Source organism: Columba livia, chromosome 11 (genome assembly GCF_036013475.1).
Source record: "Columba livia isolate bColLiv1 breed racing homer chromosome 11, bColLiv1.pat.W.v2, whole genome shotgun sequence".
NCBI lineage: Eukaryota > Metazoa > Chordata > Aves > Columbiformes > Columbidae > Columba > Columba livia.
The window spans coordinates 21761241-21773203 of NC_088612.1; the positions used below are offsets into that span (position 1 = coordinate 21761241).

The 11963-nt window shown below is 46.4% G+C and overlaps 1 protein-coding gene across 1 annotated transcript; it reads right to left on the reverse strand.

Annotated features, from left to right (window-relative positions):
• Nucleotides 1-9152: 9152 nt before the first annotated feature.
• LOC135580521 (olfactory receptor 10A7-like) lies at nucleotides 9153-11707 on the reverse strand. The gene is made up of 2 exons (XM_065076347.1): nucleotides 11570-11707; nucleotides 9153-10185 (listed from the first exon to the last, which is right to left on the reverse strand). Exon 2 carries the CDS (start codon nucleotides 10164-10166, stop codon nucleotides 9201-9203), a length of 966 nt encoding a protein of 321 aa, XP_064932419.1. The 5' UTR covers nucleotides 10167-10185; nucleotides 11570-11707; the 3' UTR covers nucleotides 9153-9200.
• Nucleotides 11708-11963: the final 256 nt, after the last annotated feature.

Genomic DNA, 11963 nt, shown 5'->3' on the forward strand with positions numbered 1-11963 from the left:
TGTCCTCATGCCAGCTGGCAGGAGGGACCTGTGCCCACGGCTCCTGGCTGCACGTCAGGCCTCGCTGTGCCTCCTCTGGCTCTGCTTTGCTCTGAGCTCCTTGAGAAAGGGCTCGTTCTCTTCTGCTTTGCTGAACCTCCTGGTGCTGGGGGAGGGTGCTGGAGTTAGGGACTGCTCTTGCTGGGCTGGGATTGCCAGCAGGTGGAGCAGAATGGGGAAAGGCAAGTGCTTTGTGTTTCAAGCTTGTCCTTGGGCAATGGGCTGGTCTCTGTGTTGCCCTGAACCCTGCAGATGTGTTTCTTGGTCTTTGTTCTGAGCCACTGCTTTTGCTCCTTCTCATTAAAGACTTTGTGCAGCATAGCTGGAGACTCATGGTGGTTTGTCCTCCTCTTCTGTCAGTTGTTCAACCGCAATGCAAGAAAGAGGGAGAACCTGCTCTTTCCCTTGACAGTGACTGTGTCCCCATGCAGAAACAGTGCCAGGGTGGGTGGAATTCCCTGACAGGACACCAGAAGCAATGGACAGGAGCGGAAATAAACTTAATGCCAGAAACAATGGTGGTCAAGATGGGGAAAAGGTTCCCAGCAAGGCTGTAGATTCTCCATCTTAGAAAATGTCCAACAGCCAACCAGAGAAGGCCCTTAACAGCCTCCTCTTCTTGACCCTGTTTTGAGCCAGGCTTGGCCTGCATGATCTGCACCTCAGCTCTTGTGTGATTTGCTGAGCCGCTGCTGGATCCCCCATCCAGAAGCAGCCATCAGGAAGAAGGGAGTTGAGACGGGGCAGGGCCAGAGCTTGGGAAACCTGCAGAGGTTTGTTGGGCACAGGGCAGGAGAAGGGGCACTGATGTCAGTGCCAGGGCTGGGAGCACAGGAGAGGAGGGCTGATGGGAAGGCGTTAAAGAAGTGACCCAACAGCAAGGCTGTGCATGCTGAGGAAAGCTCTGAGAGAGCTAAAACTTGAGGTCCCACTGAGATTTGAACTCAGACCAGTGGATTCAGAATCCAGAGTGCTCACCATTACACCCATACGGGACGTGCTGAATACCTGTTGTCTTTCTCCTGTGACCACCCCAGTGCAGCCATATGGTCCTAGGTGAGCCTGGCACTCTCTTCATCTGCCTGGCCATCACCAAGTACAAACGCTCTTCCTCCAGGGCCACCAGGCACCCGCTACTCACAGGGCTTTTCAAGGGAATGCCAGAGCTATTTGCACAAGCCTCACATGCCTTCTGCTACAAGACCCAGGCTGCTAAGCCCTGAGAATCTTGCTTTCTGTTCCTAAGACCTGATTATGCAGTTTCCAGCTTAAGTTCTTCAACATTGCCCCTCACAGAGTGCATTGATTGCCCAGAGACGGGTGGTTTGATGCTCTCTGCTGCTACTTCCATGCACCCCCATGTTGGAGACCTTGCATGATCCGGACTGCTTTCCTCTGCTAGGATTGTCTTGGCTGACTTCAAACCCTGGGCCTTTCTTCCAGGACACACTGTTCCCTTCTGTCCCAAAGTAGCCTCTCCTTCAGTGAGAATGGCGTTCATCTCCTAAGGCTGTTCCAGACTCCTTCACACCAGGCTCCTTTACCTGCACAAGCAGGATGCATCTTCCCTCTGCTCTTTCCCACTCTTTTCGTTTCTTCCTCCTCTCTCAGCCTGGCCTTTTCTGCCCTTTCTCAAATATGTCTTCACAGGGGGGCCACACACATTGCTGATGGCTCAGCTTTATGGTGCAGCAGGTGCACTGCAGAGCTGGAATTGTCCACATGCCACACAGGTCTTCCCCTTACCTCTTGACACAGAGGTGGTTCCCACACTAACAGGCTTGTCCTCCTCCCCAGCTGCAGAGCCCTGATAGTCCCCTCTTGTTCCTGGGAAGGTGGGGACTGAGCTGCCTGGTGGCAAGTGGGAAACAGCAGTGTCCCCAGGACATCCCCTGCCTGCTTGGGGGAACTGTGTGCTGTGCTCTGGCTGCTGGTCCACAGCCTCCTCTGCCTTGCTGATGGGCACTTTGGAAGTGGTGCCTTCAGAGAAAGCAAAGGAGAAGGTGTCAGTGGCAGAGAGAGGAGGCTCAGGCTGTGGGACAGCCCTGGGCAGCCCTGGGTGTCCAGAGTGCAGGAGGGCAGCAGTGCAGGGAGCACCTGGTGAACGCTGCAAGGGAGAGGCCTCTGTGTTATGGGCCCAGCACGCTCCCGCTGCGCTACTCTGCTCCCCCCAGCAGCTCTGCAGGGACCTTCCCAGCTCTGCCTGATGCTGCCTGGACCTGCCAGCACCAGCGCTGCTGCTCAGGCCTCCTGCCCTCCTCTTCCCTGCACCCATCACCAGGCTGCATCAAGCTCTCCCTGCAAACCTCAGGGCGCCCTCACTCGTGCTGCCAAGCGCAAGGGCCTTGCTTTGTCCTTCTCCCTTTGTCGAGGGTTTAGATTGCGGTGTGACAATGAAGTCCTGGCAGATGTATTGCTAACATCCTCTCCCCCCACTTCCCCCTTTTGCCCCTTGCTCTAACACCCTTCCCACTAAGGACAGGTTCGATTGGGAGGGAAAGAAGGACAAAGAGAAGAGAGTTGGAGAAAATTGAAGATGTTTTACTAACGTTACTAATAAGAATAGAGAAAATAATACAAAATATACAAAACCAATCTTGAAAGTCTCAGCAACTGCAGAGCCGTCTTGACCTGAAAGACACTTATTAAACACTGTTAGTACGGCAATTCACATCCTGCAGTTCAGTATTGAATATTTGCACCTAAACTCAAACCCCTTTGAGGTATACACTGTACTTCTCCATCCTTAAGCATCACCCACCAGGTGCTGCCAGGTCCCTGGGCAAAAACAATCCCACGAATGGGCTTGACTTTGCCTGAGGCAGGAGTAACCCAGACTGCCTTTCCTAATATATTTTTCATGTGTACTACAGGGAATTTATCTCCTTCTACAGTCCGTAAAATTTCTGATTGGGCAGGCCCAGCTCAGTTGGTTGATCCCCTGGTGTTGACCAACCAAGTGGCTTTTGCTAAATGTGAATCCCAGTTTTTAAAGGTTCCACCACCAAGTGCCCTTAGTGTAGTTTTTAGCAAATCATTGTACCTTTCAATTTTCCCAGATGCTGCTGCATGATATGGAATATGATATACCCACTCAGTACCATGTTCTTTGGCCAAATTGTCTATAATACTGTTTTTGAAATGAGTACCGTTCCCTGATTAAATTCTTTCTGGTGTACCGTCTTGCCAAAGGACTTGCTTTTCAAGGCCCAAGATAGTATTTCGGGCTGTAGCATGAGGTACGGCATATGTTTTCAACCATTCAGTGGTTGCTTCCACCAGTTGTAAGTACCTAACGCTTACCTTGACGTGTTTGTGGAAGTGTAATATAATCAATCTGCCACGCTTCTCCATACTTTAACCACCGCCCCCCATACCATACAGGCTTTAACCGTTTCGCTTGTTTGATTTCGGCGCAAGTTTCACATTCATGAATAACCTGTGAAATAGTGTCCATAGTTAAATCCACCCCTCGATCGCGAGCCCTTCCTGTACATACAGACTGGGGGACCAGATGCTGGAGAGCAGCTCCACGGAGAAGGATCTGGGGGTTCTGTTTGACGTCAAGTTGGACACGAGCCAACAGTGTGCCCTGGCAGCCAAGAGGTCCAACCGTACCCTGGGGTGCATCCAGCACAGCATGGCCAGCCAGGTGATGGAGGGGACTGTCCCGCTCTGCTCTGCACTGAAGCGGCCTCACCTGAGACACTGTGTGCAGGGCTGGGTGCCATGGGATAAAGAAGATATTAAGCTATTAGAGAGTGTGCAGAAGAGGGCTAAAAAGTTGCTGAAGGGTTTGGAGAGGAAGACAAGTGAAGAGCAGCTAAAGTCACTGGGTTTGTTCAGCCTAGAGGACTCTGATGAATAAAGTGCACTGGAGTCTCTATGGGGTCCCTCAAAAGTGTGGGAAGACACAGCCCCATATTTACCCTAATCCCAACCACAGGTGATTCCTCCTCCTTTCCCTATTCACTGAGGTACTTGGAGCACACAAGCTTTGCGATCTGCCTTCCGTTTTCAGCCAGCAGCATCCCCTTATGTGTACCCCCACCAACATTCCCTGTAAACTGACTGGTTAAACCTATAAGTTTTAGCTTGGAGAAGAGGAGACTAAGGGGTGACCTCATTAATGGTTATCAATATGGAACGGGTGAGTGTCAGGAGGATGGAGCCAGGCTCTTCTCAGTGACAGCCAGTGACAGGACAAGGAGAAATGGGTGCAAACTGGAACACAGGAGGTTCCACTGAAATCTGAGAAGAAACTTGTTTGGGGTGAGGGTGGCAGAGCCTGGCCCAGGCTGCCCAGGGGGGTTGTGGAGTCTCCTTCTGTGCAGACATTCCAACCCGCCTGGACACCTTCCTGTGTAACCTCATCTGGGTGTTCCTGCTCCATGGGGGGATTGCACTGGGTGAGCTTTCCAGGTCCCTTCCAACCCCTGACATTCTGTGATAAGTCTGTTGCACTCCATTTTGTCAAGACGCGGGCCTGGTCACCTCTGTAAAAGGCAACAAAGAATGTATCTGTAATATGTTGACAACAAGAGCAGGTCTAAGGAGAATCTCTATCCCCTGACAGATACAGAGGGAAACACAGTGACAGAAGATGAGGGAAAGGCTGCTGAGGTATTAAATGCCATCTTCACCTCATTCTTAAATAGTCAGAACAGTTGTGCTCCAGGTACCCAGCCCCCTGGGCCAGAAGACAGGCATGGGCAGCAGAATCAAAACCCAATAATCCAAGGGTAAATGGTTAGCGTACTGCTACACTACTTGGACATCCACAAGTCTATGGAGTCAGATGAGACACACCCAAGGGTGCTGAGGGAGCTGGCAGAGGTGATCACTGAGCCACTTTCCATTATCTATCAGCAATCTTAGCCAACTGGGGAGGTCCTAGCTGACTAGAATTTGGCTAATGTGATGCCCATCTACGAGAAGGGCCGTAAGGAGAACTCGGGGAACTACAGACCTGTCAGTCTTATCTTGGTGCTAGGGAAGGTCATGGAGCAGATGATCTTGGGTAATATCACATGGCACATACAAGAGAACCATAAGATCAGGCCCAGTCAACATGGGGTTTATGAAAGGCAGGCCCTGTTTGACCAACTTGATCTCCTTGTATGACAAGATGACCCACGTGGTAGATGAGGGAAAGGCTGTAGATGTTGTGTACTTAGATTTTAGTAAGGCCTTTATCCCACATATCCCACATATCCCACATATCCCACATATCCACCATATCCCACAGCATCACCTGGAGAAGCTGCAGCTCATGGGCTGGATGGTGTATCTGCAATGGATGAAGAACTGGCTGGATGGACGGGCCCAAGGAGTTGTGGTGAAAGGCGCCAAATCCAGTGGGTGGCTGGTTACAAATGGTGTCTCCAGGGCTCTGTACTGGGCCCAGTTTTGTTTAATTATTTTTTCAATAACCTGGTGAGGGGATTGGGTGCACCCTCACTAAGTTTGCAGATGACACCAAATTGGGTGGGAGTGTTGATCTGCTGGCAGGTGGGAAGGCCATGCACAGGCATGTGGACCAGCTGGATCACTGGGCAGAGGCCAATTTTCTGAGGTTCACCAAGGCCAAGTGTCGGGGCCTGCGTTTGGGTCACTTGAGCACATAGGCTAAAGGTAATTTATGCAGATATGAAAATACTGTTAGTCTGATCTTTGAACAAGCTCCATTGGAAACATTAGGTTTGATAATATTGCAGCCTCATCAACATTTTAGTGTGTCACCTGCACTGCAAGAGTTAGAGATGCCATTTTCTGTGCAATACAAATGCTTCAGTTTCTTCCATGGGATTTGCCACCTTTAGGCTCCAAAGTCCTCCTCATTGAAATGCATCTGCAGAAAGACAGCATTTCATTCAGGTGTGTTCCACTACCTCCTCTGGTTCTGCCTGTTTTTCTCACTCAACCACAGGTGATCTAATCCCTTTCCTCTCTTCCTTCTGAGCATATTTTTTTTCTTCTCCTTCTACTACTTCCCTTCTATTTCACAGGTGCTGACTAATATGTAATCAAAGTAACTGATGAACACATCCAGTCAAATAGTTCTCCCAATCTGCTTTTTTCTTTTATTGATTTTTTTTTTAATTATATCAAGACTCTACATTAAATCCAAATGCAAAGACAAGATTTTTCATGCTGAAGCTTGCCTGTTTTTCCAATGATTTAAATTGCCTAATCATAAAAAAACCACATGAATTCTGCACAAACCTCACTGCCAATCAGCACTTTTCTCATTGTAGTACTGCTCTCTGACTGAGAGTCAGAAAGTAAAGCTGAGGATAAATCAGCATATTTTGTGGAGTTAAGAGACCGAGAATTTCTGCTCTTCTTTTTTCTGTGGTATCTCCTGGACATTCTTGTAGCTGAGAGATCAATGCTGCAGCTGTGATGACAATGACTACTATGAGTTCTCAAGGGCTTGTAGTTATTCAGGTAGGATGCATGGAGGAAGCTTTGCAAATGGCACCAGAAATCTCTGATGACCTAGTTAGAGGAGGAATAAAGATTTTCCTTCATGTCCAGAACGTGCAAAATATCAACAAGCTCATGTGGGAATTAAATTTCCTATTTCTTTCATCAGCTGATCAGTCTCCTGAGATGTGATTTCTGAATCAATGGGGAATTGCACAGCAACATAGTGTTTCCTGAAGAAAGTGGCAGATGAGCACTCGTAAAACAGAAAAGATAAAGTGAAACAGTCCACAAAAAACAAACAACCAATCTACCTCTCCTCCTCAACACCCCCCCCTAAAAGATCTGACACAAAGATCTCCATCTCGGTGCACAGAGTGTACGGCTGGAATTCCTCCTGAGTTGTGCAACCCCAGCTGACCTGAAGCAGTGTTTGGGCAACATTTCCTAAATCTCTTTCAAATATTAGAATTAGAATTAGTATTTGTGAAACCTCACATTTGTTCCATCCATTGTGCTCTCTTTGGATTTCTGATGTTTTATTTTCATTTTGGTTTCACAGACAAGGATGAGATTCTGGCGTCTTTGTAGCAAAATACTTGCCAAATTTGCATCTCAATGTCAGGAGTCAGCCCAAGGGCTCCAGGTTTCCTTTCTGAAGCAAAACAGCCACCCACAGAAATTGTGGGATCCATACCAAGGTCTGGCTGCCCTACATACCACTCCAATAGTAAGACAGTTTTGGATATTCTTGGTTTAGAATCCCATACCCATGTCCCACCAGCAGCAGAGAGGAGATTGAAAATAAGAAGCTATAAGATGATAGGACAGACTGCAGAGATGAGTTGCAGGGCTCACCAGGTGAGTGCATTGACTGGCCCCGTTTTCACGGGACCAGTCGATTTTATACCCTGTCCTGTTTACCCTGCCTTTGTTTGTCCCTGTTTACCTTCATCGAGTCATTGATTGACAAGGTTTGGTTCTTCTCAATGTCTCCCTTATTGTTTGTCCCTTATTACCATGTCAAGGGACTCAGTTTATTCTGCAATTTTCTGCAACTGCGTAAGCATCATACTTCTCACACTCCCCTCTCTTGTGGGGAGAAAATTAAAAGGAAGTGGAAAGAGTTGTGGATCAAGGTAATGACAGTTTAATAAGGAGAGAAAAAGCTGTGTACACAAGCAAAAATTGACTTAATTCACAACTTCACATCATCAGGCAGGTGTCCAGCCACTTCCTAGGAAGCAGGGACTCAGCATGCCTAAGCGTGGCTCGAGAAAACAAACACCTTTACCGTGAACAGGGTCTCATCCTCCTCCATTCCTTGAGCTTTTCTTGCTGTGCGAAACCTCATATGGTATGGAATATCCCCTTGGGCAGTTTGGGCAAGCTGTCCTGGCTGTGTTTCCTCGCAGTCACCATCCTATCCCAAGACTATGGGTCTTTGGGGAGAGAAAGACTTGACTATGAACAAGCACTGCTCAGCAATGGCCAAAATATTGGTGTTTTTTCAACACTCTTTAAGCCAAAAATAGAAAGCACACACCACACAACACTCACTAGGAAGAAGGCTGACTACATGCCAGCCCAACACAGTACAATCTCCTCCCCTCATTCCATGCCATCTGCATCATGCTCAGGTCCAACGTTCTCTGAAACATCGAAGTATCCTCTGACCATCCCATTCACACATTGTGTTAATTCTATAACTGACTGAAACCTTTCCACTTACCTAACCCACAATGCATTAAAATCTTTCATCCTTCTAACCCATACCTTTATTTTCATTTCCTATTTTATCCGTTTTTTATTCCCAAAATCCACTCTTAGCAGCACTTGTTACATTTACTACGGCAGTGGTTTGGGCTGCAGCTGGACTCCCACCCAGCTGTTCTTTCATGTCCTCTCCTCAACAGGACAGGACAGGAGGAGAAAATAAGATGAAAAATCTTATAATATGCTGAAAGAAAATAGAAGCACAAGTTACATTTCACTTTGATGAACACTCCCTCTGGCAAGCCAGAGAAAGAATCAGACAGAAAGTACCAGGTTCAATGAGTTATGGATCCATCCCCCCCCTTAGCTTTTTTTCAGTCCACATAACTGAACTAATTAAAACAAAGCTACTGCAGCGAGCTGGCAGTGTTTCAACTTACCCTTTCTGTCCTGAACTGAGCAAGTTACTAGCTAGCTTGGGAAAGAGATCTTTGTTCTGACTGCAAAAAAATCAGATCAAGTCTAGACTAGAACCCAGTCTCTCCCACCAGTAGCAAGGAGACTTCCAGGAGACACAGCTCCTCCCCTCCAATCATGAGCTACTAACTTGATTCTTAACGCGTTATTGAGGGTTCTTTCTTGAGGGGGAAACGATCCAGGTTATAACTTTCTCATTGATGCAGAGGAAAACAAACATCTGTTTCCCAAGCCAGAGAGTTTGTCTGTTTAATGGACATATAGGGAGAGGGACGGGAGGACAGGAATTTTACAATTTGCTTTGGTAATATTCCTACTCTGAGCAAGGTTTACTTCTTTGTTTGCATAGCCCAAGGTACAACAACTGTAATTTATCCCAATATGCCAAGTAAAAAAGGGCAGATATTTCAAGGATTTAACTGCAAAGAATTACTCAAATAGCACAGGTCTTTTGAAAAGCATTTAATTTCATTCACAAATAGCATTTATTTTTTGCCATTAGGGAAACACCTATAATCTTTGCATCTACAAGGAATCCATCACCTGGAGAGCGAAAAAACAGTCATCTGCTTCCCGAGTAACCACTTGTCAACACATGTCCTCAGGCTTTGCTTGACTTCCTGGTTCCTCAGGCTGTAGATGATGGGGTTGAGCATGGGAGTGACCACGGTGTAAGACAGGGACACCATTTTCTTCATGTTGGATGAGAGGGTGGACTTGGGTCGCAGGTGAATGATGCCAGTTGTGCTGTAGAAAAGAGTCACAACCACCAGGTGAGCTGCACAGGTGGAAAAGGCTCGCCTCTGGCCCACAGCCAAGGGGGTCTGAAGAACAGCATGGATAATGCAAAGGTAGGAGATGGCTATCAGAGAAAAGGGAATCATCACTATAAGAACAGTAGCAATAAAAATCAGTAGTTCAAAGAAGGCTGTGTCTACACACACCAGCTTCAGCAAAGGAGAAACATCACAAAAGAAATGATCAACTGTGTTTCTCCCACAGAAGGGCAGGGTAAATAACCATGTGGTGAAGCCCAGAGCCACAGGGACACCACACAGCCAAGACCCAATGGCCATCTTGAAGCAGCGATCCCTGTTCATCAGGGTGGCATAATGCAATGGGTGGCATATTGCCGCTTGCCGGTCATAAGCCATTGCTCCTAAGAGGAAACACTCACAGGTGACAAAAAGAATAACGCAGTTGAGCTGCAAGGCGCAAGCTGTGAAGGAAATAACTTTTCTCTCCACCAGCAGAATTGCAAGCATCTTGGGGACAATGGTGAGGCTGTAGCAGATTTCTGTCAAGGCAAGATTCTTTAGGAGGTAGTACATGGGCGTGTGTAGGACAGGGTCAACGGTTGTGATCACAACAATTAGAGAGTTCCCTATCAACGTGGCCAGGAACATGATGGAAATCAGCATGAAAAACAGGAGCTGCATCTTGCCATGGAAGGCAAACCCCGAAAGGAAGAAGTGAGTAGCGATGGTTTGGTTTCCTGGCTTCATTTCCTCGACAGGTTCTGTCCTAAAAGAGAAAAAGCAAAACAAAACACACAAGAAAAAGGGTTAGTAGACTGGGACAGACTTGTGGTCTCAGGAATTGCTACACTTGCAAGTACAATGAAGCTTAAAATATGAATGAGATGAAACTTGGATTGGATATGACAGTGACCCCAGTGGAAAAATATCTCAGCTGGGCAACCTCTTCAAGATCATCTTTAACAGTCACAGGCTGGGATGCATCTTCTCATATTTAGGTAAACACAAAATAGACATTAAAATTTCCAATAACCATTCCGTCTTTATTTTATATAGAAACAAATGAATCCTTCCAAAGGGCAGGTCACCTTAGTGTAAGAGTGGCACCTATGATGTGACAGAAAAATTCACTGTGGATGGGCTGGATGTCTCTCAGTAAATTTCCGCATCTAAGTGTCTGCAGGCATCTAACTGTGAACCAGTCATCTTGGAACTGGTTTGTATTTAATGGTGGGAAATACAGCACTAGACAGAAGCACCATTTATTTCCTTCTAAAGTGGATGTCCAAGGATGCCAGGATTGGAGGATCATTAATCCTGAAATGAGTGTACAATGGCCTAAATTTTTGATAGCTGGAAATAACTGAAATATTATTGGTGCTCTAAGCCAGGTGATATGGAGATCCTGTGGCTTCCCACCTCCTGGTCTGACTCAAGCAGAAGTGATCCACCTGCATTATTTTCACTGTTAACCCTGCAAAATACAATCCAAACCTAAACAGCTTTAAATTCATAAAAGTGTTCACTCACGAGTTTTTGTTTAATGTAAACTCTGGGAAGTAACATGATGCCCAGCATACCAACGGCTGCGCCCATGAAAGTGGCTGCCAGCAACTACACCTTGTTGCCATTTTCTGGGATTTATCATCTCAGCAGATCTGCTCACAGAATTATTTCTCTGGGAAACTTCCTGGACTGTTTTGGCCAAAAGATACTTGGCTGATTTTTGAAAGACAAAGATGAAAGGGAAAAGGGAAAAGGCGGGGGGGGGGGAGGTTAGAAAGTATGGATGCTGTGATTCCCTTAATCAACATATTTATCAGCAAAATAGGCAGCTACAGTTGCCAAGGTTTTCTATAGACAATAGAAATAAGCAGGCATACTGTCAGTGTAATTACTGTTTCACCCCCGTAGGCATCTCAGATAATATTAACCACTGATGCCACGGAGGTTTTTATTTCTCTTGTTTGAGTGGCTAATTCAGATTTAAATATCTGCACTGCTGGTGCCTAAAGGTAGGCGAGATGGATTCCCCTTGTATATCGTAATAGCAGCTCCAGGCTCCAATGAGAAAAAATAAACCATAGAAACACACTTATGTCTTGGTTCTGCTATAGGAATCAAGTAAGAATGAGGAACAGAAATATTACCTTATCTTACTACAACGGGTACAGTTTTCTCTCTCTCTTCAGGAGAGGCAATAATTCTCAAGGCAGAGAGGATGAGAAATTATGACTAGAGAGAAAAAAAGGGAAAGGAACATCACTTTGATTTCATCTGTAAGAGGCTCTTTCTTGTCTCTGATTCCAAAGGCTCTGACAGAAAATGGGTGGAAGTATTTGAATTTTCACTTCCTCCCAGTAGGATCAGACCTCCAGTGAGCAACTTCTTAGGATGATGAGATCATGCGTTAAGTGATTTTTTTTTTTTAATATCTTTGGGCTATATGAGTGTGCAGTATGTCTTATGACATACTAGCAATCTAATTATAGTATTAGCAGTGTTTCCTTCCACATGTTCAGAATTGCTGCTGCTCTGTCACAA